The sequence below is a fragment of the Kickxella alabastrina genome, assembly GCF_025024165.1.
Source record: "Kickxella alabastrina strain RSA 675 chromosome Unknown BX661scaffold_3, whole genome shotgun sequence".
Classification (NCBI taxonomy): domain Eukaryota; kingdom Fungi; phylum Kickxellomycota; class Kickxellomycetes; order Kickxellales; family Kickxellaceae; genus Kickxella; species Kickxella alabastrina.
Genome location: NW_026251474.1, coordinates 365,962 through 392,451, shown reverse-complemented (window position 1 = coordinate 392,451; position 26,490 = coordinate 365,962). Strand labels below are relative to the sequence as shown.

At 50.9% G+C, this 26,490-nt stretch overlaps 5 protein-coding genes across 5 annotated transcripts; 2 read left to right on the top strand and 3 right to left on the bottom strand.

The window, feature by feature from the left end:
* Positions 1-10,286: 10,286 nt before the first annotated feature.
* BX661DRAFT_177437 (uncharacterized protein) lies at positions 10,287-11,267 on the bottom strand. The gene is made up of 3 exons (XM_051534638.1): positions 11,014-11,267; positions 10,717-10,963; positions 10,287-10,623 (listed from the first exon to the last, which is right to left on the bottom strand). The coding sequence occupies exons 1-3, from the start codon at positions 11,188-11,190 to the stop codon at positions 10,586-10,588; spliced, it is 462 nt and encodes a 153-aa protein (XP_051394120.1). The 5' UTR covers positions 11,191-11,267; the 3' UTR covers positions 10,287-10,585.
* A 380-nt stretch (positions 11,268-11,647) lies between these two features.
* Positions 11,648-12,736, top strand: BX661DRAFT_193019 (ribosomal protein L5 domain-containing protein; the record flags this gene model as incomplete). The annotated part of the gene is made up of 4 exons (XM_051537746.1): positions 11,648-11,662; positions 12,226-12,417; positions 12,438-12,509; positions 12,533-12,736. The coding sequence occupies 4 exons, from the start codon at positions 11,648-11,650 to the stop codon at positions 12,734-12,736; spliced, it is 483 nt and encodes a 160-aa protein (XP_051394119.1).
* A 406-nt stretch (positions 12,737-13,142) lies between these two features.
* Positions 13,143-13,812, top strand: BX661DRAFT_196245 (phosphatidic acid phosphatase type 2/haloperoxidase; the record flags this gene model as incomplete). Its single annotated transcript, XM_051538036.1, has 3 exons — positions 13,143-13,220; positions 13,247-13,678; positions 13,711-13,812. 3 exons carry the CDS (start codon positions 13,143-13,145, stop codon positions 13,810-13,812), a joined length of 612 nt encoding a protein of 203 aa, XP_051394118.1.
* Positions 13,813-13,871: 59 nt separating this feature from the next.
* BX661DRAFT_193018 (P-loop containing nucleoside triphosphate hydrolase protein) lies at positions 13,872-14,920 on the bottom strand (the record flags this gene model as incomplete). The annotated part of the gene is made up of 2 exons (XM_051537745.1): positions 13,872-14,039; positions 14,078-14,920. 2 exons carry the CDS (start codon positions 14,918-14,920, stop codon positions 13,872-13,874), a joined length of 1,011 nt encoding a protein of 336 aa, XP_051394117.1.
* Positions 14,921-18,290: 3,370 nt separating this feature from the next.
* BX661DRAFT_193023 (chitin synthase-domain-containing protein) lies at positions 18,291-25,066 on the bottom strand (the record flags this gene model as incomplete). Its single annotated transcript, XM_051537747.1, is given in 11 exon segments — positions 18,291-18,930; positions 19,272-19,967; positions 19,979-20,170; positions 20,233-20,890; positions 20,944-21,361; positions 21,478-21,994; positions 22,056-22,570; positions 22,606-22,888; positions 22,987-24,144; positions 24,740-24,822; positions 24,860-25,066. 11 exon segments carry the CDS (start codon positions 25,064-25,066, stop codon positions 18,291-18,293), a joined length of 5,367 nt encoding a protein of 1,788 aa, XP_051394116.1.
* Positions 25,067-26,490: the final 1,424 nt, after the last annotated feature.

Here is a 26,490-nt window from a genome sequence, read left to right as displayed (position 1 = left end):
CGGCGGCCCATGGCGGCGAGGACGCCGGCGGCCGGCTGGCGTTCAGCCCGCTGATGGCCGCCGTGGCCGAGGCCGCCGTGCTCAAGGCCGCCGCCGGCACCGGCGCCTGGCCGCTGCGCTGCGCGGCGCTGCACAGCCGCAGGCGGCCGCCGAAATGCAGACCAACGCGGTGTTTGCGCTGGTGCGCGAGGCCGCGTGCGCCGTCGCCGAGGCCAAGGGCGCCCGGGCGGCGCGCGCGCTGGGCGGGTTCCTGCGCGTGGCGGCGGCCGACGCGCTGCGCGCGCGCGCGGCCAAGACGCACGACGCGGCGGAGCGCGCGCACTACGGCGTGGTCGAGCGCGCGTTCGGCGACGCGCTGGGCGGCACGCTGGCGTACCTGGACCTGGTGGCCGGCGGCAGCCCCGGCGCCGGCCCCGCCCCGCCGCCGGCCTGCTGCGCCACGCGCCCGCCGCCCGCCACGGGGCTTTCGCCCGATGCGCTGGCCGCGGCGCTGGCGTCGGGCGTGCCGGCGCGCGCGCTGGCGCTGTGGCTGGTCGGCCAGGCGCACGTGGGCGCGCGCGGCCAGGCGCCGCTGGCCGCGGCCATCCAGTGGATCACGCGCACGCAGCGCACGGCCTCGGGCGCGGGCGCGTCGCTGTGGGACGCGGCCGAGTTCCGCGCGGCGGCGCCGTTCCTGCTGCAGATCGACGACGCGGCGTTCCTGCAGGCGCTCCTGCGCCACCTGCTGGCCGCGCGCCACGCGGGTGTTTTGGAGGGCGCCGGCGCGCAGCGGCTGCTGGCGCACGTGCTCGTGGCCGCGCGCGGGTCGCCGGGCTTTGTCGCCGTCGCGCGGCTGCTGCTGCGCCGCGTGCTGCGGCCTGCGGCCGGGCAACGGCGGCCGAAACGGCGTTTGTGTTTGCGCTGGTGGCTGCGCACGCGGACTCGCTGGCGGCCGGCGCGCGGCTGGCGGCGCTGGCGGCGTACGCCGAGGAGGCCGAGGCCGCCGACGTGGCGGGCGCCGGGATGCCCGCGTTTGCGCTGGCGGCGCTGGCCCGCCGCTCGGCGCGCGCGTGGCTGCCAGCCGCCGACGCCGCGCGCATCTGGCGCCCGCTGGCCAGCGCATCGCCGCGCTTGGCGCCGCGCGGCATGCGCTGGGCCTGGCGCTGGTGCGCGTTGTGGCGCCGGCCATGGGCGCCGGTGCGCGCGGCCGCCTGGCGCGCAGCCTTGGCGGCAGCCTTGCGGCGCCCGAGAGCGCGCAGGACGTGTGCGCGGTGGCCACCACGGTCTTTGCGCTGCTGGCCGCTGGCGGCCCGTGCGATGGCGATCTGCGCGCGATGCGCGATGCGCTGGCCGCGCGCGTCGTTGCGCTGTGGACGCGCGCGCTGGACGACCGCGCGCTGCTGGCCGCCGCCACGCTGGCCACTGCCCAGGGCGCGGCGGGCGCGTCGCAGCCGCTGCTGCCGCTGGCTGCGCGCATCGACCTGGTGCGCGGCCAGCTGGCCGCGCCGCGCCAGGCGCCGGCCGCCGACTGCGTGGCGGTGCTCGACCGCCTGCGGGCGGCTGCGTCGTTCGAGGCCGGCGCCGGCGCCCGCGTTGTGCTCGGCCGGCTGCTTGCCGGCGACGCGCGGCTGCGGCGCGACGCGTGCGCGTGGGCGGAGCGCGCCGCGCTCGAGCCGCGGCCGCGCGTGCGGCTGCTGGCGTGGCTTGCGCACGTGCTGGCCGCGCGCTGTGCGCAGACCGTCGGCGCGCACATCGTCTGGGCGGCGGGGGCGCCGATGGCCGCGCGCGTGCGCAGCCTGTGCCTGGCGCTGGGCGCGGCCTCGGCGCCGCCGACATCGCCGACCGCGCCGCGCTCTTTGTGGCCAACGCCTTTGTGCAGGCCGCCGACGACTCCGCCGCCGCGCGTGCCTTGTGCAGCGGCGCCGACCGGGCGCTTGGCTGGGCGCGGCGGAGCTTGTGCGCTCGCGGGCGCTGCGCCAGGGGGGTGCGCGTGAGCTCGTGGCTGCGCTGGGCGACGCGGCGATCTGGCGCAGCGCGCGGTGCCTGCCCTGCTGCTGCGCCGCGCCGCCGCTTGGCGCGCAGCCCGGGCTGCTGCGCCGTGGGCCTCTGTCGCTGTGCTGGCGTCGGCCATGGGCCACTTTGCCAGCGCGGCGCGGGCGCGGCCACGGGCGCTGCGGGCGACGTGCTTGGCCGCTGCTTTGGCTGCGTCGACGCCGTTGTGCGCGCCGCCTGCGTGCCGCTCGACGCGGCCGCCGCATACATGCCGGCCGCCGAGGCGCAGCTGCTGGCCACGCGCCCGCCGGCCGCGGTGTTCCGCCTGGCCGCGCAGACTGCGCGCGCGGCGCACAGCATTTCCGGCGGCCAAGCGCAGCCGCCCGCGCACCCGTGGTTCGCCACCTTGCGGTCGCTCCTCGCGTGCCGGCTGTTCAGCCTGCGCATGCAGGACGCGGCGCTGCGCGACTCCCTGGCACTCCTCATTGGCAGCCTGTGGCGCTGGCGCAGCCGTCGCTGTCGCGGTGGTCGGCGAGCTTCGACGACTATTTTGCGCTGGACGAGATCGAGGCGCTGGCGGGCGCCTATGGGGCCACGGGCACGGCGGCGGACACGGTTCTGCTGCGTGTCATTCGCGAGTACGAGGCTGTGACGCGCCAGAGCGTGCAGCGCGTTGCGCTGGTCTTCGGCCCGACTGCCGCGCAGGCGTATCTGCGCGAGCGGCTCGGAAGGGCGCAGTACTTGATTGAGCGCGACGAGAATGTCCTGGGCGAGGTTGCCGACGACACTGTGGCCGCGGCGCTGGCGTCTGTGGACCCTGCGCGCATGCTGCGGTCCATGGTCGAGTTCCCCGTCCATCGCTGTTTGAGCCGCGCGGTGATGCTGCTATGCTGGAGCTCATTGCTGCTGCCGATGGACCGGTGGTCGTGGGGGATAGGGCGGCGGAGAACTACGATGCGCAGTTTATTGTGCCGTGGCTTTGGGCGCTTGTCTCTGGGTCGCACGCGATTGACCTGCGGCGGCTCATCGAGAGCAACTCGATTGGAATGGCCATTGTTGCGCTGTCTTCGGCCAGCTTGCCGATGCGCAAGCTGGCCTTCTTCGTCATGGACTGCTTCTACGCCAAGATCGCCGCCTCCGACAATACCCTGCACAGTGGCCAGCGCCAGTGCGTCCTGCTGCTGGATGCCCTGCGCAACGCCATCACCGACCGCTCGGACGATAGCTTCCCGCTTTTGCCGCTGTCCACCACGCTCTTTGTCGCCACGTCGCTGCCGGTTATGTTGCACCCGGAGCACGCCATGTTCTCGGACATCAACCGCTTGCTGCTGAAGCGCCCTTCTTGGATCTCGGCGAAGTGCCGCTTTTGCGCTCGACGCTTCGGTCCTCTGCTGCAGGTGCGCGGCGCCAGCGCGTGCATTTGATCCGCGTGGCGGCGCAGAGCGCCAGGGTGCCGATGGCTCCGCAAAGTGGCTGAGGAGAAGCGATCTGGTCAATGTTGTCTTGGCCTTGGCTGCAAACCCCCTGGGCGATGTGCTGACGGGGAGATCGGCGTTGACTCTGCTGTTCCATCTGACTGGCTTGGGCAACCCCAAGTCGCTCGTCCGACATGTATCCAAGGGTGGCGTTTCACTTGTTGCGTGGATCCGCGCCCAGGTCGGTTTGGAACTCAACTCGCTTTCGGGAATGGCTGCGCAAATCCACACGGAAAAGATATCCATCGGTGGTGGCAGTGGTACAAGCACTGGTGGTGGCCAGGAGTTTGATGGTTCCTTGGTGGTTGGTGTCCGCGCATCCTTGGTTAATTTGACAGCTCTGGTGCGTATTGTTCTGAGGGCCGTGGCTAATTACCCGCTGACGCAGTTGCGCGAAGGACTGGTGTTTAATAAGTTCTGGGTCATTCAGGGTCAGGAGCAGGCTGCGGCGGTGGGACAGAGTGCGGTGCTGGAGATGTGCCGTGAAATCCTCCACGTGCTTGTAAGTGCACTTTTGTGATACACCAAGGTGGAAGCTCGGTGAATTTGGAGGAGGAGACTTGGCGTTGGTTGCGGTTTGCTTGGACTCGACTGCGCTGCTTGTTTCTATGCAGCACAGCAACAGAAACAGCAGGAGCAGGAGCAGAGCAGACGGTGTGTTCGTTGATGCCGGCACGTCAGGTTTACGATATTTCTGGGAGTGTCTTGGATGTACTTCGGGTTATTGAGCTGCGCGTGAGCTTGGATTCGGACACCATGAAGGATCCCACCTTGGTAACAGCGGCAGCAGCGGCGGATTGGCGAACGCTCTGGTGATTGCCCGGGCGGTTTCCGTGAATCCCTGTTTGATACTTTGCCTTCCCGGGTGGTTTACCCTGCAATTATCAAGACTCTTGTTGCTCTGTGTTTGAACTCACACTTTGCTTCATTGACAAGAGCACCGACGGTGGTGGCTAGGGATGTTGTTGAAAGAGCATTGGTCGTTGGCGTGCCTGAGGTTGTTCGGGCTATTGGATGTGTTATTGAGGATGGTGATTTGTCTGATATGTTCAAAGCTGCTGTGAATATTTAATCAAGTAAAATGCAAAGCGGTGTGGTTCCTTTTTTTTGTTTTCTTTCTTTCTTTTAATGGATTTGTTTGTTGCTTTTTAGTCATTGTATTTAAATATGGATATTTTATATAATGAAAAATCCCTTTCATTTCACTTCTTTCTTTCTTTCATCATTATTTTATTTCTATAAGCGAAGCCCCTTGATCACAGAAAAATATAAATGAAAATAAAGAATGCATCCACACAACCCTCTCTCTACGTTTCACAAAATATGCCAAAAAATCCATCATGTTCCCGTATCATAGAATACTCGCAACCAGCAACTACGATTACTTGACCTAGCGCTTTAATGTTGGGTCAGTCAAAAGTTGCGCAGCCACTTGCTGGACACTCCCAATCTCATCGTCAACCTTACAACTCAAACACTTGCAAAACCGCCTTACCAACCACCAATAACAATAACAACAATAATAGCGCTCTAATTTGCCATTTTGCCACCGATACTCAAACACGCCTCTCCTCCTGATCACAAGACAGCAGCAAAAGTGATCGTGGACATATACTGTGTCAAAACATTACTCGTTTGACTGTGTTCTTCTCCATTATTGGACAAACTGAATAACGAGTTGGTATGTCCCTTGCCTCATACGCTGCGGTTAAACTTTATGCTACCCATTGACGAGACGAAAACTCCCCCCCCTACATGTGGTTGTTATAAAAGTTTGGATGAGGTTTTGAGAAGGGTATTTTACGCATGACACCGTTTGCTGAAAAGTATGTGCTTGAAGTAGGCATATTGCAAGTGACAGCTGTCGAACATGACGCATTCGAGCACTGCGCCAAAGAAATTGCCTAGCTCTTGACAAACCAAAACCCCACTACCATTACACCACCCCTCTTTAATTTATCCCAATATGCAGCACTTGTCCGTAACCTTTCCGTCCAGGGATACATACCAAGGCGTTCGCATCAAAAGTCATGTCGAACACACGCCCTTTTATCCACTCAAAACTTTGGAATTAAAGGGGGCTTATATTTATTGCGATGCACCGTTTTAAACCAAGAGTCAAAATGAAGAAAATAATACACAATCGCTTGTTAAATTAACCATCAGCTTTATTTAGAAACCATCGAGATGCTTGACCGTATGATGTGTTTGGCATTAATTCGCATGTTAATTTGCACTAGCCCCAAGTGTGCTACATTTATCAGAGCCGCGATATGAATAGGGCGAGTAGTATAAGACAGGGTATATTCTGCACAAAATGGCCGCACATGCCTGATCCCTACACATAGACTTTGGTATAAAAACTGGATTTATTGACCAGCTGGTTAGTCAGATATGCGTAAGACAAAAAAAATTTGTCTAATCTCCGGTTTCTGTCTATACCCAATTCATACTTGAGCTTTGTATTGGCAATATCTATTATTGGCTGTTTGCCCGTGTTGAAACGGCTGCGGCATTAGCCTCAGTTTGTCTTGGGCAATTATGCGACAGCTTGTGAAATGGCTGAGGATGCGGTTGATAGGTATTGTTTGGTGAATAATAATTTTAAATGCATGGAGATTGTGGAAGATGATTCATTGATTTTGAAGATCTTGCGTGTGTGTTGATGCTGTTTGCTTGTGTTTGGCCTGGGTGTTGGTTTACTGCCGAGACTGCGGATTCGCATTATAAGTAGACTAAATTTTAAAGAAAGAAACCATTGTCATTTTATTTTAAATTAAAACAATCTCCACCGGTAATGTATTAATGTTTAATAGGGGTTTTCACGAAATTAAAATGTTTATTTGTTGCGCAGCCTGAGAATGGAGTAAATTAGGGAGGCATTACATTGAAGCCCAAACAAGCTCCCCATTTTGCAATGCACACCCATGAGCGCACACACGCGAAAACCACAATATTGACTTGCCAAGATACTGGTCTGCTCGCAGAAAAAACAGTTTTCGCCAACGGAGTGCACACTTGGAAATATGCACAACAAAGGCAACAAGATACATATATAATATGAGGCCGGCGCTAGTAGTATTTTATAAATATTCGGATGAGTAAATTGTTTTTTATTTGAGGAATTTCTTGTGTTTATATATCAGTTTCCTTTATTCCACTTTCTAATATATACAAAAAATTATTTGCTACAATATCTATTTTATAAATAGATATTTATTTATTCAGCTATTTAAAGTGGATATTTTTTTTATTAAATATTTACTTTTATATCGTATACATGCACAAACAAGACAAAAATATGCTTTTAATACTCAACCATTAAGCATTGCCATTGTTCCTATAAACTATAATGTGTATACGCGTATGGTCAAACTAAAAATAGACTAAATAAGTTGTTGTAGCTAAGAATTATAAAAATAGTCCATAATATTTGGCCCCACTATATTTACTGTACTAGTATTTGAAAAAGATTGCGCAAGATAAAAACAGGAAGTGCCATACACTTTTTATTTGGTGCATGTGTTTTTAGTATGTTAAGTATAAAATTGTTCCTGCCAATCTACTTGCAGAAAGAAAACTTGGATACATGTTTTATTGCTAGTAAAAGGGAAAACATATATACATTGTGTGAAATATAAAACAAGTTAAAGACAAAAATCAAAGTTGATGAATGAGACTGATTATCTATCACACCACCTTGCACATCATGGGCTCTATTACAGACCTGGCTATGTGCCCCTATAACAAAAATCATTCTAGAGGCAGCGTGGTTGGGAATTCTCCAAACCTGGGTCTAATTGCCTGGTGGTGAAAATTTCCACCAGGGATGTTAGTAAAACTTATAACCCCGAGCACTTGATCTGATAGCTAGAGCGTCAATTATGGCCAGATAGCTGGTGTGCATATCTGCCGTCCCCATTGCTGTTTGTTTGCGGCCACTTCAGCAGGCCATTGTCTTTGTCTTGTCGCAGATTTGGTATTCAGATGTTCGTTGAAATTGGAGTTCTCAACAATTGGCGTTTCTCAGGCGTCAAGGATCCCTTCATTTTTTGTTTGATATGTAGGTCGCACCGTCCCTTGTACCAGTCATACTGTTTGTCTATAATCTCGTTTGTAAACACAGTTGCTTGTTTTTTGCGCGATTCCCTTGAAGTTGCTTAACCAATGTTGTGTACCTGTCCTCTGTCAGCTCCTTTTAACTGAGCCTTATATCCAAGTCCAGCCTTTTTCCTGGTAATGGACCTCCACACGCTTCTTGATATCTTCCAATATGCTATCTGTCGGTCCTGGATACACTTGGAGTTATTGATTGTCTCAGCTGCAAGATCTTGCGGCTGGGTCCTAAGGATCCCAGTGAAAGTCCTCTCGCGTCAGAATCCCGTGCTCCTGTTGTGGTCACATGAATATGCGGCACTATGTCTCAATTGGTCTGACAGCCAGGCGATGGGCCATAGACTCATTTTTAGTTCAGGGTATGCATCAGGGTAACATTTCTATTGTCTATTAGGTACAGGCAGTGAGCGGAGAAGCATTTTTAATGCAAAGGAGCGACAGATGGAGTTCCTTGTATTGGTGATACGCCAGGCATTCTTATGATGCCGACCACCTTTCCTATTCACTGCCACATTCATCAGCTGGAGGATGGTGCTGACTATCATGGACGAGATTTTTGGCAGCTGAGTAGGCGCCAAAAGCCAAACCATATAATGTATTGCCTATGACTGTTAACAATAGACGTCATTTTGTCTACCAGGGTCAATAACCCATCTCAAGTTTAAAGCACCTGTGTGATACAAGAAAATCCAGCTTGTCGTAAGTGATTGATTAATGAACCAATCAACAGTTAATTCCCTATTTGGATATGCAGGAATCCATACGCACACATAAATACTAATGAATATGAACAGTGAAGGCTGTTCATCCTTTAGCCTTGTTTTAGTTCATCTTAATAAATATACTTTTATCATGACAATCCGTCTGAATCTGTAGCTGTAGCAGTAGCAGGAGTAAATATACAGCTGTGTTAATTGATCAAACATGTGCTTCAAATATGCCAAATTTAATCCCTGTAGCGACATGATACATGTTTTATTTTAGGTATACTTGAAAACTTTTTTAGTAAATAGTGAGTTTAGCTTTTCCATTTTTTAAGCTCGTGTGTAGCCAAAAATATGTCATCATGTGCAAATTTTAAATTTTTTACAGATTATATCTTGGCAATCTAAAACAAAATGCGCTCTACTTACTTTTTTATATAAATTAAACTAAAAGCTATCTTTTAATTTATTTATTGGGTTTTCATGTGAACAGACTGATTAGACGTCAAACTTGGTCATGTGTTTGTATTAATTTTTCACTTTACCATTGAAAATGGAAAACTTAATGATTAGACATTTGCCTTTGTTTTGTTGCCAAGACCTTAACATTTTACAATCTTTATGCATTTGCTTGAACTAAAAATAATCCCAAAAACTACGGCTTAAGTCCCAAAATATTTAAAAATGGATAATTGAGTGTTTACTTACTCTTTGCTTTGTAAAATAAATTAAAGGAGTAACCATCCAACACTGTTGATTTTTTGCAATTGGTTGGGCAAAACGTTTCCAAAAAAGTGGTTAAAGTGCCAAGAGATTGATCAAAATGGCAACTGTTAGACGGGTTGTCATTAGGTATGTTAAAGTGGTGTACATTCAATTGATTAAAATTGCTAATAGCTATAAAAAAATTGGGGCAAGCAAGTGCAAAAAAACCATTAATGATATGAGTATTTGAATGTCATGCAAGCATGCAAGTTTATTACTTATAAAATGGTTTGTTGGCAACACATTCTCCATACCAAAAATTCTATATAAATACAAGCCTTGGGCCGTGGTTGTCCAAATAATATTTTAATCTTATCACACACTACAACTACAGCTTGCAATTCTTGCCAACGCAATTAAGCTTAATAAACAGAGCGCAATTAGACTACATTCAACAGCCAAAACAATTATAACAAATCACTGAGCAAATAACTGATATGTATTTCAGCAAAAAAAATTTGAATATCTTTGTCCGCTGCAATGGTAATGCTTCGGAAATTTTGGAAATCCCCTTAGATAAAAATACAAAATCATATGGTGTGTTTTCATCTGCACAGAATTTTCTAAAAATCCCAATACTGATTTACCTCTGAACGAATTAACCTTAAAAGAATTTGTAAAGACTTTAAAATATCATATCATGGAAAACACTAAACATAACTATAACAAGTGTCCTTACACGTATATTACATCTGATATTCAGCTATTTGATTATCTTGGAGAACTGATATGTATAGACTGTGAAACTGATTCTGCCATTATGCTGTCGGATTTGAATAATAAGAAGAAATGGACATGTATGATTTTAATTCCAAAGAACGAAAAAACAAATAAAAAAATGCAAAACAAATATTTGATGATTGGATGAAAACAAACAATATGAAAGATGATAAACCTAAGGGACAAGGGTCCAGCGCTTCCGCTGCTTGATTGTGACCAACCTCACGCAAATCGCATATTTTTATTTAATTGCTAATGATTTATTAACCAATTTGGTAGTTTAGGTATTTCACATAATTACTTATTCATTTCACATGGTAACCAATTTCATTTGAATTTATTTTTAGTTTATTTCTAAAGTTCACAAACATTTATGTCCAATAAATATATTTTTAACTATAATTAGTAGAGTACACGCTCAAAAACAAGTTCAAACAAGGTTCTATTAGTTGACTGAATCTAACCGATTAGCCAGTCTTTATTGTTTGCTGTATGTCTTCCAGAGTGAATCAGTCAAGCATGATCATACCACATTGCCTATCCTGTTAGCCACGCAGTGACACACTTCACCTAGCTGTTCTCTCTTACCTCTCCAATACATAACACTCATAATATAGACATTATTAAATACATAGTATTATATTATTTATATCCCGTTCATAAAACTTTCATATTTCATTACTTTATCGTTTAGTTGGTTGGATATATTGTACCCATTTATTTGATTCGTATTTTCATATTTCTCTTTTTACGGAATTAAGCCAAGACCACGTACAATGCGACTCGAAAGGCTTGAATTCAAAAGTTGTGCAGATGGGCAAAGGCATGCCATACTTACAGGCAAAGTACACAATCATACCACTTCTCGGTGCCTAAATAAGAATAAACAATATCGACATTAGTGCACAAAAACTCAGTTTAAAGATTAAAATTGTTCCAGCAGCTGAAAATACATTATTACTTACCATGTACTATGCCAGACTGTCCAAGGCATGTGTATCCAGCACGCCTATACATTGGAACTAGATCCTCGCGTGAAAGCATTGCCAGTCTTTCTATCACTTTTTCCCCTTCACGCGCATTGTACTGCTTGATTGATTCGGTGTAAGCACCCAAAAGTCTGGAAGCAATACCCTGTCTTCTCTGCTGGGGTGCAACGCACACTGAGTGCACACATACAGTTGTCCCTTTGGAATCATGCGTAGACATGGACTCGTGCGTGACCAGAGCGAGGACGACTGCGTGGACATTATGAATCCGACCAATTCGCCCGTGGAATCAAATGCCCCCATGAAAAGATGAGGCGCATGCTTGAATCGGTAGAGCATGCCTTCCAGGCTGGCGGCCTCCTCTTCAGAGTACCCAGCAACTTCAAGTGGGTGTGCAACATGCACCTCATCTTCGCTGTGGAGATTTCTAAATTTTAAATCACAATCCATTAGCAAAGTGCACAAATAGAAAAGAAATTCGAATTTGAAGGAATTGAAAAAGACAAATCCAAACAGGATAAAGGTACCAATTGTGACTGTGATTTGTTGCGCGTTTCGCGTCTCGCGCTTCATGTTTTTATCAAATGCAAGCTTGATTGTGATTAAATCCTTGATTAAGGAATTAGTTATTTCTCCAATCTTCAAGCTGCAAGCTTAGTGGTGCTCAGAATTAAAGCTCTAAACATACTTCAGATGCGTGCACTGCTCAGGCTTTTGCGCCCGAAGAGTAAAGCAAACTGCGCGTGCAGCACGCCTTGGCAAGGGGATCCTTCTTTCAATTCTGTCTTTTGATATCAATTTATACTGAATTATTCTAAAGATGGTGAGTGTCATACCATTTATTCAACGCGGGAGCCAGCTGTCGAAAGCTGTGGCTATGGAGGGGAGCGAAAATGTGGCGAACACGATGGATGCGGCAGAAGTTATAATGGATGCGGCAGGATCCACGCTTTTTTTGGACAGTTGGATGCGACGAAACACATTTTTTGATGGATGTAGACTGACTACAGACAGAAATTATGCGTTTCTAGCTTGAATTCATGGTTTTGAAATTAGTTGAATTTCAGACATTTTGATAGTGTCCCTATTCGTTTGGATTCAGCAACGGCATTAGTAATGTTTGTGACTTTAGTTACGGCCACAGCTGCGGCTACCGCCACACTTTTCTCCCACCTATAAACAAACAATAACCCACAAGGGGCGTCACACTAGTTAAATTGAGGACGAACTATGTTGGATTGCTATTACACAAACTATGACGCACCTACTAACGACAAACTTTTTTACTTTTCTTCACTCTGTATGACGGACGCGCACTTTCTTTTTTTGATTTTGGATTGCTACGTAAAACGCATACAATGCATAATTAATGGTCTATGGCGGTTTTTTTATGGAAACGCGTGTTTGTTTATGGCGGCCTTTTACTTGCGGGGTTGTTATTTCTGCTTGCAATTGGGTGTATAGTCTGCTGAGAAAACCGCAAAGCCCTCGGACTGCATGCGCGAGCTCAAGATTGAGAAGCTCGTTCTCAACATCTCGGTCGGTGAGTCTGGTGATCGTCTGACTCGTGCCCGCAAGGTGCTTGAGGAGCTCAGCGGCCAGAACCCCATTGACTCCAAGGCCCGTTACACCGTCCGTACCTTCGGTATCCGTCGTAACGAGAAGATTGCCACCCACGTCACTATCCGTGGCCCAAGGCCGAGGAGCTGCTCGAGCGCGGCCTCAAGGTCAAGGAGTACGAGCTCCGTGCCCGTAACTTTCGGCCACCGGTAACTTTGGTTTCGGTATCCAGGAGCACATTGATCTCGGTATCAAGTACGATCCCGGAGTCGGTATCTTTGGTATGGATTTCTACATCGTCATGGGCCGCCCTGGCTTCCGTGTGGCCCGCCGCAAGCACTGCCGTGGCCGCGTTGGCGCCAGCCACCGCATCAACAAGCAGGAGACCATGGAGTGGTACAAGAAGAAGTTCGACGGTCTGATCTCCAACAAGTAAATTGTTTATTTTGTTGTTGTAATGCATCAAGCTGATCTCCCTTCTCATACTTTGTCCATCTTCAAAGTGTGTGCTCCAATAAAACAAATGACTTGTGTTTACAAAAAACCAAAACAAGCAAAAAAACACCTTGTATAAATGTGTTTGCTTATGTGCTACTGCTAAGAGAGAAAATAGAAAAATGTATTTTCAATGTGCCACCGCCGTTCAATTGTCAAGATCGCGACCATACTTCGAGAGGCGTTAATCATGCGTTACTGACGCAAAAGTGCTTTGCCGCGCGTTTACGTTAAATTAAAAATATTGCTTTTTAAACCGAAAGGGTTTGTCTTTGCTTTTGTATCAGTTCTATTTTTTCGATTCAGCTACCACTCGTGTATCTGCTACCTGACCTCCTGACAAAAAAATGGATGCCAACACTGGGTATCATTACCAGCTCAAGTCGTTTGGACTGACTCATTTCCAGTATCAGCAGGGCGACCATGTCGGCAAAGCGCTCGCGTTTTCCAGCCTAATACCGATATTTTAGTCGTCATGGAGACGACAGTCGTGTTGAGCCGGCGCGAAGTGGCTGGCATCCTTCTACTGCTTGGCCAGCTTGCAAACGAGGCATTCAACTTGGTTCTCAAGCAGATGGTCAAAATAGACCGGCCGAATCCGCACCTGGGCGACGGCTACGGGATGCCGTCCAGCCACTCACAGTTCATGGGCTTTTTTGTCGTGTACGTAGCCATGTTTCTGGAAACCCGGGTCACCACAAAGGCTGCGCACAAGCTGATCGTACAGGTGGGTGCCATTGCACTTTGCGTGCCGATTATTTTTTCGCGCGTTTACCTGGGGTACCACACGTTTCTGCAAGTGCTGGTCGGGTCGGCCATTGGTCTTGTTGCGGGTTTCGCCTGGTACCAGTTCATAGAGCGCGCTGTGTATCCAAGCGGCATTGTGATATGTTCTTGGACACTGCGATTTGCAAGTGGCTACTGATCCGTGACTCGCAGCACGTAGTAGACATTGCGCAAGCCGAGTACGACCTGTCGCACGCAGCAAGGGCCAAGGCGAAGCCAAAGAGCAAGTAAACATTCATTGAATGAAATATAATATTCTGTTTTATTTATTTAGAGGCAAATACTAGCTTTTAGGCGGATGCCATCTCAACGCCGATCTTGAAGGCGCCGACCAGCGCCGACAGCTGGATCTTCTCTGTCGAGCCCACCGACATGTGGTACTCAATCTCAGCCAGCTGCTCCAGCAAGTAAACGCGCGTGGACGCCGGGAAGTCTATGACATTGACATAGGGTGTCAGCTCGAAATGATATCCTGCAGCGCCAAGCCCTTGTCAACCTTCAAGGCCGCGATGTTGGAAAGCGCAACGTGGAATTCATCGTTGAGCATCCAGTCGGCAACGCGCTTGATGTCATCCGGGCTGGGCTGGCCTGTGCACGCATACACTTCGCCGCTGTCGATCGACGGGTAAGCCGCATGGCAGGCCTGTAGGACATTAAGCACTCTGCGCATATCACCAGAGGAGAGCCTGATGAGCGCGCTTTTGCCTTCGGCCGAAATGTTCACGCCCTCACGCTCGACAATCAAGTCCAGCCGGCCGTTGATGTCCGTCAGCTTCAGTGGGGCAAAGCGGAACCGCGTACAACGCGACTGCACGGCGGGGATGATCTTGCTGACGTAATTGCAGATGATGCAAAACCTGACGTTCTTTGTGTACTTTTCAATGACCCGGCGCAGCGCCGACTGCGCTGGCGTCGTCATCGCGTCGGCCTCGTCGAGAATCACCAGCTTTAGCCCGCTGCTGAACACCGTCCGCGTGCTGGCAAACGTCTTTATCTGATCGCGAATCACGTCGATGCCGCGGTCGTCCGAGGCGTTGAGCTCCAGGACCATGCTGCCCAGATTTTTGCCATAGAGCTTGCGCGCTATCGCCAGGACAGTCGTGGTCTTTCCTGTTCCTGGTGGCCCATAGAAAAGCAGGTGCGGGAGCTTTCCGTCATCAATAAATCTCTGCAATGTGTCTACAATGTCGCTCTGCGACACGAGCTCGTCGAGGGAGGTCGGGCGGTACTTTTCAACCCAGGGAAGGCTCTCTAAATCGCCCACAGCATCGGACAGTTTTCCCTTTCCCTTTGCGCCGGTGGCAAACGCCAGTGGGGTAACCTCGACATCGATATCCATTTCCTCGGACATCGCTTATTATTATATAGTAGGAACGAAAAGTGGGGGGTGAATGTGATTGAATTGAAATATGGAAAATGCGAATTGAGACAAGCAGAAAAGAAATAAAAAATGTGGGTTGGCTGCGGCTGAAAACCGGTCTGTTGGCTTCGTTTGCTGCTGCGCCAAATTAAAACGTTTTTTCTGCTTAGACCCCATCTTATTTTTTACGCGTCTGTTGTTTACACAAGCATAATCACCAAATTATAAATCATAAATCATAATCAACGATGGCTATTTTTTTCCTGCTTATTTTTTTCGGTTGCTTACCTTTTTCATTTTGCTTTTTGCTGACCATGGAACCTTTATTCCACCTATTCTTTTTCCACACTTTTCGTATATACACCAATTCAAACACAAGGCACTGCGATGAAGGTCCAAAAGAAAGAAAATAAACCTGTGCCATTTGACGACTCTGACAGCGATGCCGAGTTTGATCTGACTTCAGCGCTCATCCCACAGACAAACACAGTCCCGGTGGCAGCCAAGGCCAAGCCAGCCAGCACACAAAATGAGGCCGACTCTGCGGGCTCCTCTGATGAGAGCGATGGCGATTCATTCCAGCGCTCGGTTCTCGCACAGAACCGCAAAAAGAAGAAGTCCGGAGGATTCCAATCCATGGGACTCCACCCGCCGCTGTTCCGTGCCGTGATGAACAAGGGATTCAAGGTGCCAACACCGATTCAGCGCAAGGCGATCCCGATTATTATGCAGGGCCGCGATGTTGTTGGTATGGCGCGGACGGGTTCGGGAAAGACCGCTGCGTTCTTGATTCCCATGATCAACCGCCTGAACGCGCACTCGGCGAGAGTCGGCGCCCGCTCCATTGTTCTGTCGCCCAGTCGAGAGCTCGCCTTGCAGACTCACCAGGTCACGAAGGAACTGGTCAAGTACACGGATTTGCGCGCCGTGCCCATTGTCGGTGGTGACAGCATGGATGACCAGTTCAGCATCATGGCGTCGAACCCGGATATTATTATTGCCACGCCCGGTCGTCTGCTGCATTTGGTTGTCGAGATGAACCTGGATCTGTCGACGGTCGAGTACATTGTCTTTGATGAGGCTGATCGTCTCTTCGAATTGGGCTTTGCCGTGCAGCTGCAGGAGATCTTGGCCAGGCTGTCGGCCAACCGCCAGACCCTGCTCTTTTCGGCCACGCTTCCTGCCACGCTAGTCGACTTTGCCAAGGCTGGTTTGCAGGATCCCGAGCTGATTCGTCTGGATGTTGAGTCCAAGATCAGTCAGGATCTCGAAATGGCGTTCTTCAACGTTAAGCGCGAAGAGAAGGACGGCGCGCTGGTCTACCTGCTGCGCGAGGTCATCGGCGCGCCGGTCAACACTGACAAGTCGATCAAAACCAAAGGCTGGCGGCAGTTTGCCAGTCGCCCAAAGGAAGACAAGAAGAAGGACAAGGACTCCAATCCAAAGTGTCAGACCATTGTTTTTGTGTCCACCAAGCATCACGTCGAGTACTTGAACGCGCTTTTGACTGAGGCCGGATTCGCCGTCTCGCACATCTACGGTTCACTCGACCAGACCATGCGTAAGATCCAGATCTCGCGTTCTCAACTGGAAAGACGCAGGTTCTTGTAGTTACTGACGTTGCCGCGCGTGGTATTGATATTCCGATCCTTGAGAACGTCGTGAACTACGACTTTATTGACTCCAGCAAGGTCTTTGTGCATCGTGTCGGTCGTGCTGCGCGTGCCGGTCGCCGCGGTTGGGCGTACTCGCTGGTCACCACGGAGGAGATCCCGTATGTTCTGGACCTGCAGCTTTTCCTGGGCCGCCCACTGCACCTGGGAACGTCTGTGTACACAAACAACGGAACGAAGCCCTCGTACACCAATGAGATTGTCCTGGGTCAATTCCCCCTGGAGCTCACTGACCTGGATAACGAGTGGGTCGAACAGGCTGTTCTGAACGACGTCACCATTGAGGGCATGCGCAAGACGGCCATGAACGGTAGCAAGCTGTACCGCAAGAGTAAGCAGACGGCGTCCAGCGAGAGCCACAAGCGGTCCAAGGAGATCAGCCTGGCAGCGTCCTTCGCTGAGCCCCACTATATGCTCAACGACTTGATTAGGCCCGAGGAGAAGCAGCGCATGGAGATGCTGCGCGGACTATCGGGCTTCCGCCCGAACGAGACGGTGTTCGAGATCGGCAGCCGCGGTGTCAGGAACACGACCGCGGCCAGTCTGATTATGCAGAACTACCGCTTGACATCGAGGCAATTTATTGCCAAGACCAAGCAAACCGCCGCAACATGGACGACCCGATGGCGCGCTTTGACAGTGACTACCTGAATGCCGACGGCACCGTCGCGAGCAGCCGTGACGCGGCCAAGGAGGCGGCGAGCAAAAGCTCGCTGAACAACTTGCTGAACCCAAGCAACCGCAGCGCCTACCGCGACGACGACTTTTACATCCCATACACCAAGACTGATCTCAACACTGAGAAGGGATATGCCATGGCGAGCGGTGGATCCTTCGCCGAGCAGGCGCAGAACGCCGTTGTCTCTATTAATGGCGACGAGAATGAGGCGCTGCTGGCGCTTCAAAATGCAAAGAGGGCTAAGAACGTCATGCGTTGGGACTCCAAGAAGAAGAACTTTGTCCGTGGTCTGGGAATCGGTGCTGATAACAAGAAGCTGATCAAGACGGAGAGTGGAACCATGCTCCCAGCATCATTCAAGGCGGGCACTTTCAGGGATTGGGAGGACAAACTAAGACCCACATTCCGCGCGCTGGTGAGCAGGAGATGCTCAACTCGGCATCCAAGGCGGCAGCCGGCAAGTACGCGACCGGCAAGTTCCAGCACACAAAGGTCACGAGGCCAAGGAGCTTGATCCGCTGTCATTTGACTACGAGCACAAGTTGAAGAAGCGCAAGATGCAGGCCGGTGACGACGAGGGCTCGACCGACAAGTACAAGGGCACGGTTGAGTTCAAAGACGAGGAGTCCGGTGGTGGTGGTCGCGGCGGCCGGAATGGAGGCCAAAAGCGGGCAAAGACAGGCCCATCGGGCCATTCGAGCAGTCATCAGGGCTCTCGCCCCGAGCTCAAGTCGAAGGACCAGATCCGCAAGGACCGCTTGTTGAAGGAGAAGCGCGTGGAGAAGAATGGCCGTGGCGGTAGCAGCGGCAGCAGCAGCCGCGGCGGTGGTGGTCGTGGTGGCAGCAGTGGAGGCCGTGGTGGAAGCCGTGGTGGAGGCAGCGGTGGAGGTCGCGGTGGAGGCCGTGGTGGAGGTCGCGGTGGAGGCCGTGGTGGAGGCAGCCGCGGCGGTAAGCGCAGATAGAATATTTTACTTCAAAAATTGATTTTTTCATATATTTAAAAAACAGTTCGTATACATCCTACAAATATATCGCTGGCAAATATCGCGATAATGTTAAAAATGTTTTTTAATAAAAAAGATAAGCATGAAATGTAATGAAAAAATGAGAATTTGAAATCAAGATCCGTGCGCTTGGAAAGCTCAGAGTTTATGCACGCATTGATAAACGCCTGGCGCGCCTTGGTCTCCTCTGGCGATAGACCTATGTCGCGTGCCAGCTGCTCGCGCACCAGCTTCTTGGAAGTGGTCATCAAATCGGCGGTGGCAATGATGTTGGACACTTGGTTGGCAATTGCCTCGTCGGACACGCCTCCACCCATCATCATCATCTGTTGCTGCTGCTGCTGTAGCTGGCCGCCATACATCATGGCGCCATTTCCCTGAACAAAGTAATCAGGCATCCCTCCCGTTGTGGCTGGCGATGCCGCGCGCTGCGGCATCATCATCTGCTGGCCGGTGTAGCTGGGCATCATCATCGGCGTCATCGGGCTGCTGTGCGAGACCATCATCTGGCTGGTCCGAGGATCATACGCGGGCGGCATTGTGCCGGGCATGCCAAATGCAGCCGAATAGTCGGCCTGCGGAATCGGCGGTGAAGGCCCGGCAGCGTAGCTCATGACATCGTAAGTGTCGCCACTGTAGATGTGTTGTGATGGTGACCCGATGACAGGCGTGGCTCTCCCAGATGCGGTGGGCATCCCGGGAACCCCCATCATCGCTGTTTGCTGACTAGTGGCATAGCTCCTCGGATAGTCATATTGGCCGCCGAGTTCGAATTATATCCAAAGCCGCTGTCCATGTACACAGACGCCGTGTTGGAGTTGGCGTAAGCGTTGCCCATTACGCCGCCTTGGAACGCGTTGCTCATTGACTTTGGATAGTTGCCAACAGCAGATCCCGGACGCGGCATACCCATTGCCGCACCTTGACGTGAGCCAACGTCGGATCCATACTGAGACGGTGTTCTCGTGTCCCACACAAGTTCTTGCTCGTAGTCGGACCACTTGCGCATGGGGATCGTCGATGTGTCAAACTTTTCGTTGTCGACAACATACATGTGCTTGCGGCCGGACTCGCCAACGACCATGCGCGTGTTGCCCCATGAGAAGTCATCAAAGTGCCAGAATGAGTACACAGGCAGCATGAACGTGAAGAATGGGATGGCCAGCAAGTACACAATCATCCAGCCGATGTGCTGCCACTGGCGCTTGAGAATAAAAATCATCGCCTGCATGCCGTAAATTCCTGCCAGCAGGTACAGCGAGATGTACGACGTGGTTGAGTCCGGGTTGGTCAGCTGGTAGACCAGGTACACCAGGTACACCATGGTCGCCGGCATGATTATTGTCGAAATAAGATCGATAAACACGACAAAACGCATCGAGAAGCAACAGAACCCGCACATCTGCGGCAGGAATACTAGCTCGAACAGATTGTGCACGGTCGAGTTAATCCAGCGGCGGCGCTGCGACATGAGCACCTTCCACGAGTCCGGCGCGTTGGTCATGCACATGGCCTCCGAGTTGAACTTGTTCTTGAAGTACGGGAAGTGCTTGAGCATCAGCGTGGTCAAATACCGGTCCTCGCCCAGGTGCAGCAGATTCTTCATGTGCAGCGTCTCGACAGTGTTCTCTGAGTACTCCTTGATAATCTCCTTGGACACAAGCAGCGGCCTGCCGTCAACGGAGCGGATGCGATACATGCAGAAGCACCCGGAAGGCAAGTGACGGATCCAAACAGCGACTCGAAGGCCTTGGTCAAGTGGTGCGAGATGAAGTACTCGTACACCTGCATCATCGTGATCCACGAGCTCTTGGCGTTGGCCAGTTGTGTCTCACCACACAGCCCCATGATCTTTACGTCGTGCAGCATCGACCTCACCATGCGGTTCAACGAGTCCGGCATCACAACCGTGTCGGCATCAATCATCATACATACTCGTAAAACGCAGGGTTGACTCCAATGACGTTCTTAATCTGGTGGTAAATTTCGAGCTCGAGCGGCGTCATCGGCAGGTCAAAGTGCACCTTGTTGAAGAAGCTCATCAACATGATCTGCGAATCGCGCTTACCACGATTGCCTGGCCGAGTGCGCTCCTGGGGCGTGCCGACCTTGACTATCACCAGGTACGGAACAACGTGGCCCTTGAACTCATAAAGACCAGAGTACACCTTGGCCATGTTGTGCTCTTTGGATCCCTCGCCAAGCGCAATGTAGCTCAGTGCCTCAGTGTCCTGGTCGCGGTCGACCCCAAGGATGTCGAGCACAATGCGCGGCGTCGGACGGTCATTGCCGGAGCCCATGATCATACCGTCGCACACAATAAACAGCAGCTTGCGCTTGTCGTCGTACTTGGTCTTGACCATCGAGTCAATTGTGTTCTTCAGAGACTCCTCGTCCTCAGTGTAGCAGGGCACGTTCATCAGCACAAACCGGTCTCCAGGCTCAGGCTCGCGGCGGCTGCTCAGCTGCAGCGCGGCAACAAACTTGAAGAAGATGACAGATACCAGGGCGATAGACGCGGCCAGCAGCATGTAGTTGGCTGCATAACATCTGGCCGACTTGCGCCCGTCAACCTTGCCCACGTAGAATGCGCCTCTGAGGCACTGGTAGTGCAGGTTGCGCATATTGGCGTTGGTTCCAAAGTACGCGTTCCACATCTCGTGATATCTTGGCCCTTTTTCTCGTCAAACATGGTCACGACATTTGAATCCAAGAACTGGCGGTTGAAGCTTGTCGAGTTGCTCTGGCCGTCAGGCACAACGACGTACGGTGCGCCGTTGGACGCGATGTAGTCGGTCAGATCGAATACTTCGCCATTGATGATGCAACGTGCGAAGTTCTTACCAATGGATCCCTTGGCCGTGCCGGCCGCCTGCTGGCGAAGAAGAGCAGGGTCGACGGCGATGTGGCCCTTGGCGTAGTTCTGGCGCATGATGCGCATCAGGCGGTACTGGTAGTAATTGTATCCCTTGTCGGTTGGGTGGCGCCACCAGCGGTTGTCGTGGTAGTAGGCCTCAGAGTACAGCACGGCTTGTCCTGCATGGACAGGCGCGGGTCCATGTTGCTGAACGGGCAAATAAACGATAGCTGCAGCGGGAAAATGTCAGAAAGGTCGCGGCCAAGATAGTTATGGTCCAACAAGTAGTCGAACTTAATATTCATGTGCGTAAAGTCCTTGACGTCAAACACCTCGCCGCGGATGGCGATGAGCGCGTCCGTGTCGCTGCTGTGGCCGCCAAGCTCTTGGATCGAATACACGTTCTGGCGCGGGCAAAGAAGCACTCCAAGGCCGCAGATCCAAAAGATAACTACACCGCAGGACCAGGTAATAAGCATGCAAAGCGTCAGCTTCTCGCGCCAAGCGATCTGCTCGTCCTTGCGCCGGCGCTTGGCACAGCAGGAGATGGCTTTGTTAGGAATCATCCAGGTGCTCACCTTGACGACAAACAGCCATATGCGGCGCACGGTCGTAATGGTCTTTGCGGTGCCCTCGTCCTCCTCATCGAGACTGTCCTTGTAGTCGCCGCCGGCATTGCTCAGCACATCGGAAAAGCCCGAGTTGTAGCCGCCGACCTCGCTTATCATATCGGAGAACCCGTCCTTGTTGAGCATGTCCTGGTAGGCCTCATCGTCAGAGTAAAACGAGCGCGTGTCGTTATCGCCAAGCGCTGCTTCAGCGCGCGCGTGTACTGCTCGCCTTCGTTGCCGACGTGGAAGCTGACTCCTGCGCTGCTCTCATTGGCCATTGTGTACTTCACCCCGTCAATGCCCATCTTTCGTCGCCGGTCTGCGTCAAATGGTCGTCATCGAGGTTTTGCGCACTGCGCTCGCGGGCCCTGATCGGGTCGTCGATGCGACGCCACGTCTCGTAGTCCATGAAGACCTTGGACGAGCCCATGTTCATAGCGCTGTCATCCAAGCCCATCGCCTGCTTGAGCGCCCGGCACTTGGACTGTGGGTCGCCATTCCGGCCATACTCAGGCGCATACTCGGCAATAACCATGCCGTAGCGTTCGCAAAAGTCCGACTGCAGCATGGTCGCGGCGTACTCAATGCGCTTGCGCTTAGCGATATCGTTGAGGGCGAATCCTTTGACCACGTTGAGCACCTTGCGCGCATCGGCCCAGCCAGGCTTGGCCTGGTCGTTGGACTTTACGCAAACCACAAACCAGGGCAGTGTCTCTTCAAGCGTGACAATCAGCTCGGAGATGGCACGGTTGAATTGCGTGGCCAAGCAACCGACCTTTTTTATGCGTGAGGCTGGGAGCTTGCCCTTGGAGCGGTGCATGAGGGGGCGCGCGTGGGCACGGCAAGGGCCTGTGCCTGCAGGATGGTCTTTTCGTTGCGCGGATGAACCTCGGTGGCAACTGACTTGTCGGTAAACAGACCCGAGATAAACTCGCTACGCGACCCTTGGCTTTCGGCAGAGCCGTCGCCGCGAAACAGCGCCACAAAGTCGGAGCTGAGCTGATCGAGATTTTTGTCAACAAAGCCCTCGATATCGTAAGTGACTTGGTTCCAGAAGTGCGACACCATGAAACTGTTCATCTCGTTTTTGCTGTCGACCGACTGGTAAAAGTCGTTCTTATCGCTGGTCTTTCCAGAGTGGTGCTTGTTGAACGAGCTGAGGAGCTGGAATGCGGACATGCGCTCATCGGCGTCGGCGGTAAACTCGCTCATGGAGCTCACCGAATCCTTGCGGCCCTTCTTCCTGCCCTCTTCCCGGCAGCGGCAGCGGCGGCAGGGCCCTTGCCGAGAATCTCGTTGGCCTGGCGATCCATGATGAAAAACAGGCCAGACTTGCCCTTGATGAACAGGTCCAGACACTCGGTTCGGTCGGGGAAATCGACAAACCCAGGCCCACTCATGAGGCTGTCCGCCTTGTAGTCATCGTTGCCCACCTCGAACACCTGGTGGAACATAAAGTGCTGGATGCGTTCGTTGGCGTAGTTGGTGCACAGCTGCTCGTACCCGTTGCGGCGCTGTGATTGCCATCCAGGGAAATCTAACATTCCAATAAATGTCTCGCGCTCGTTGTCTTCACGACAGAATCGGCCGTTGATAAACTCGACAACCCAGTTAAACAGCAGCGAGTACATGCCACGGCCAAGCTCGTTGCGGCGCACCGATGCGCCCTTGGCGTCCAGGTATACGGTGCAGGATTCGTTGCCAACAACCTGGGTCTTGGTGGTTAGCACTGTCTCGAGCATTATAGGGTCCACGCCTAGAACCTTGCTCACTTGGTGCAGCAAGTCGGTGTTCCTGACAACCGCCGAGTCGAAGCCGTCCTGGCTCTCGAACGCAAAAAGCAGGTTTCCAAGGCACAAAATGGCGCCAAGAACGGAGAAAATATGACGCTGATAGCGCTTGTGCAAGCCGACGTGCTTCATGGCCATGCACAGATCAGCAAACTGCTCGACATCGCTGGTGTTTGATATGCGCTGGGCAGGTCCCGGATGGCCCAGATACTCGAAGGATATCACGTCGGCGGGCATGCCGAAATGCAGGCGGTTCTCGCTGGTCGTGCCGTTTGCCAGGTAGTACATAATGTGGAAGTTGCGCTCATCAGGCGGCGTGTCAGTGACGCGGGCCTTTTCTAGCAAATACGTCAGTGTTTTGACGCCGACTGCTCGGCCGCGCTGGTCGAATTGTAGCTCTGTGTAAGTGCCGACGCGGGATGCGTTGCCATGGGACGTGGTCTTTGCGTTGGTGAATGCCTCGAGAACAGTGTCAGCCTGCTGCAGCTTGACAAAGAGCTTGACGTCCTTCTTTGAGTGCGTGCGCAAGAGTGAGAAGAACCGGAATGCCAGACGGCGCTGCTCGGTTTTTCCGCTGCCCGACTCGCCGCTATTTGGTTAATCAATCAACATTTGCAATAAATAAAATACGATAATAAAGTTGGTATTTAGTACTGGTATTATTCTGCGCAAGTTGATTCTTTGAACCATTTTTTTACAATGTGTAATAATGGAACCATTTTGTAGTTGTTGTTATGATAGAGTGTGACAGTGGCTTGTACACGATAAAAGTCGACAAGTATATTACTGAAAAATTCTGAAATAGTACACACAAACATACGCCCGCACGCTCGCAGCAGAACAAAATATGACATGCACAAAAAAGCATCTGGTGCTAATGTTGTTATATTCAGAATGTGTAGAGGGAAAAAATATAAAAAAATAGACAAGGCCCAAAACGATTTGAAATATGATATGCATGGTGGGGGCTTGCGAAGTGAATAATTGAATACCCAAAAATAGAATATGCGTGTGCCCAAATAGGAACAAAATATGCCCAGGAATAGTGATCAATTAAATACAAGGGCATTATTTGCATGCAAACAACAAAAAAGCACAACGCACTCGCTCGCAATATAGTGATGATGAGAAAGAGAAAACAAGTGAAACTAGACACGCAAAAAAAATATTAAAGTCGCACTTACATGAAGGCTAAGCTCTGGTTGAGTCCAGTTTGGCGCATATGAAGGTACGCCTGCTCCGCGGTTCTGAATACATGCGGGACAAGCTCGGACGGTCAGGTGAGGTGTCGCGATAATCCTCACATAACGCAAGGCCGAATCGTCGGAGCTGGAGTCCTGGGCCTCAAAGGGGTTGAGGGCGACTAACACGCGGGTTCCAATGTTGGTGTAAGAGTAACCCTGCGGGCGACGCTCAAAGCGCTTGACTAGGACATTGGCGATTTCCTCCGAGTCCATGGACGACGCGTCAGATATACGAGCAATGTCGTCGGTGGGCAAAGGCTGGGCCATGGCTATCCTTGTTTTTAGTTGCTAGTCCTCCTTGAGAAAAAAATAAATAAATAAAACTTGTTTTGCTTGATTATTTGGTTAAATGGAGGGTTTTCTTTGGACGAAAAAAAGATTGTCGGGTTACTTGGAAGAAAAAAAGGTAGATAGAGAGAAGAGGAGGGTGGGTGAGTGGGTAACTACTAGTGCTGGCGCATACACGCACAATTCCTAGCGGTAGCGGTGGTTGATATACAGAGTAATATGAGCACAGCAAAATATAAATGGAAAAATGGAAGAGAAAAATGGGGGAGCCTATTAAAAATTAAGAAATGCTTGTGCGCATACACATATATAAGTATACCAGAGAATATGAGTATGAAAAGAAGAGAAAGATGTTGGAAAGAATAAGAGACGAACAAACTGTCTATAAAGCCAGCACAAACAAGGTGTGTGCGGTGACGCGAAATGAAAGCTCAAAGGTGAATGGTTTCTGACCAAAGATAAAAAATATTTTTTTGTTTTCTCTTTCAGATACAGAATTCAAAAAGTTTGGCTTCTCAGGCGCATAAAAAATATCTGGCTGCCGCAGAGCCAAAAATGCATTGATTTCAGAAGACCATTGTTCTCACACACAAAAAGAGAGTAAACATTTTTGTTGTGATTTTTATTTTGAACAAGAGAGGGATGATAAACTAATAAAAAAGGAGGGAGCCTCCCTATTTCTCCCTTTTTAAAAACTCGTATATGGCTCTTATTTTGCACTTTTTGGTTTTTTTTATTTAAATCAAACTACACAATTATATTTCGAGAAACGCAGTAAAACTCAAAGAGATGAACTCTTGTGTACAATTGTAACAATTTTTTATGAATAACTCGGATATGTGAAAACAAGGTACATTTGGTCATTTCAGACAAATCATTGCGGGATATTTTTTAAATCCACATTTGACTAAACGCGTGTTTGTGAGAACTTGAAGATATATGCAAAAAAGGCAAATATGAACAGTATAATATGATGGCAACAGGGCGTGTCGATCGATATCAACATAACATATGAAGCAAATGTATTAATGGTCATTAAAACTTGTGTGAATGTTGATTTATTATTTCAAAAAGGGTAAGTTGGTAATCTATTGGGATTTTTGTATGTGGTTGAGCTTGTGTGTGTTAAAAAGAAAAAGTTATTATGTACAGTTTGTTTTCACAGATTAAAACCTATGAAAAGATATAAAAGAGATAAGAGGATGAAGATGAAGATGAAGATGAAGATGACACTAACACCAGTAGAAAAGCAGGGCAGAGAGCAGAGAGAAGAGCAAATAAGTGAGTGAGTTTGTGGTGAATGATGGGGTGTAAAATGAGTGCAGGTGTGAAGTGAGTTTGCCCATCTGCACATCCCTTGAAGAGCACTAGTCGCCAGCTAAGGCAACCAAAAAATGCAAATC

Bases quoted from the DNA above. Each gene is read 5' to 3' on its own strand.
- BX661DRAFT_177437 (XM_051534638.1), bottom strand. From the start codon at position 11,190: ATGGATTGTGATTTAAAATTTAGAAATCTCCACAGCGAAGATGAGGTG. The intron at 10,964-11,013 runs GTCGGATTCATA...GTCACGCACGAG, and splicing joins TTGATTCCACGGGCGAATTG to TCCATGTCTACGCATGATTC. The intron at 10,624-10,716 runs GTAAGTAATAAT...ATTCTTATTTAG, and splicing joins ACAGTCTGGCATAGTACATG to GCACCGAGAAGTGGTATGAT.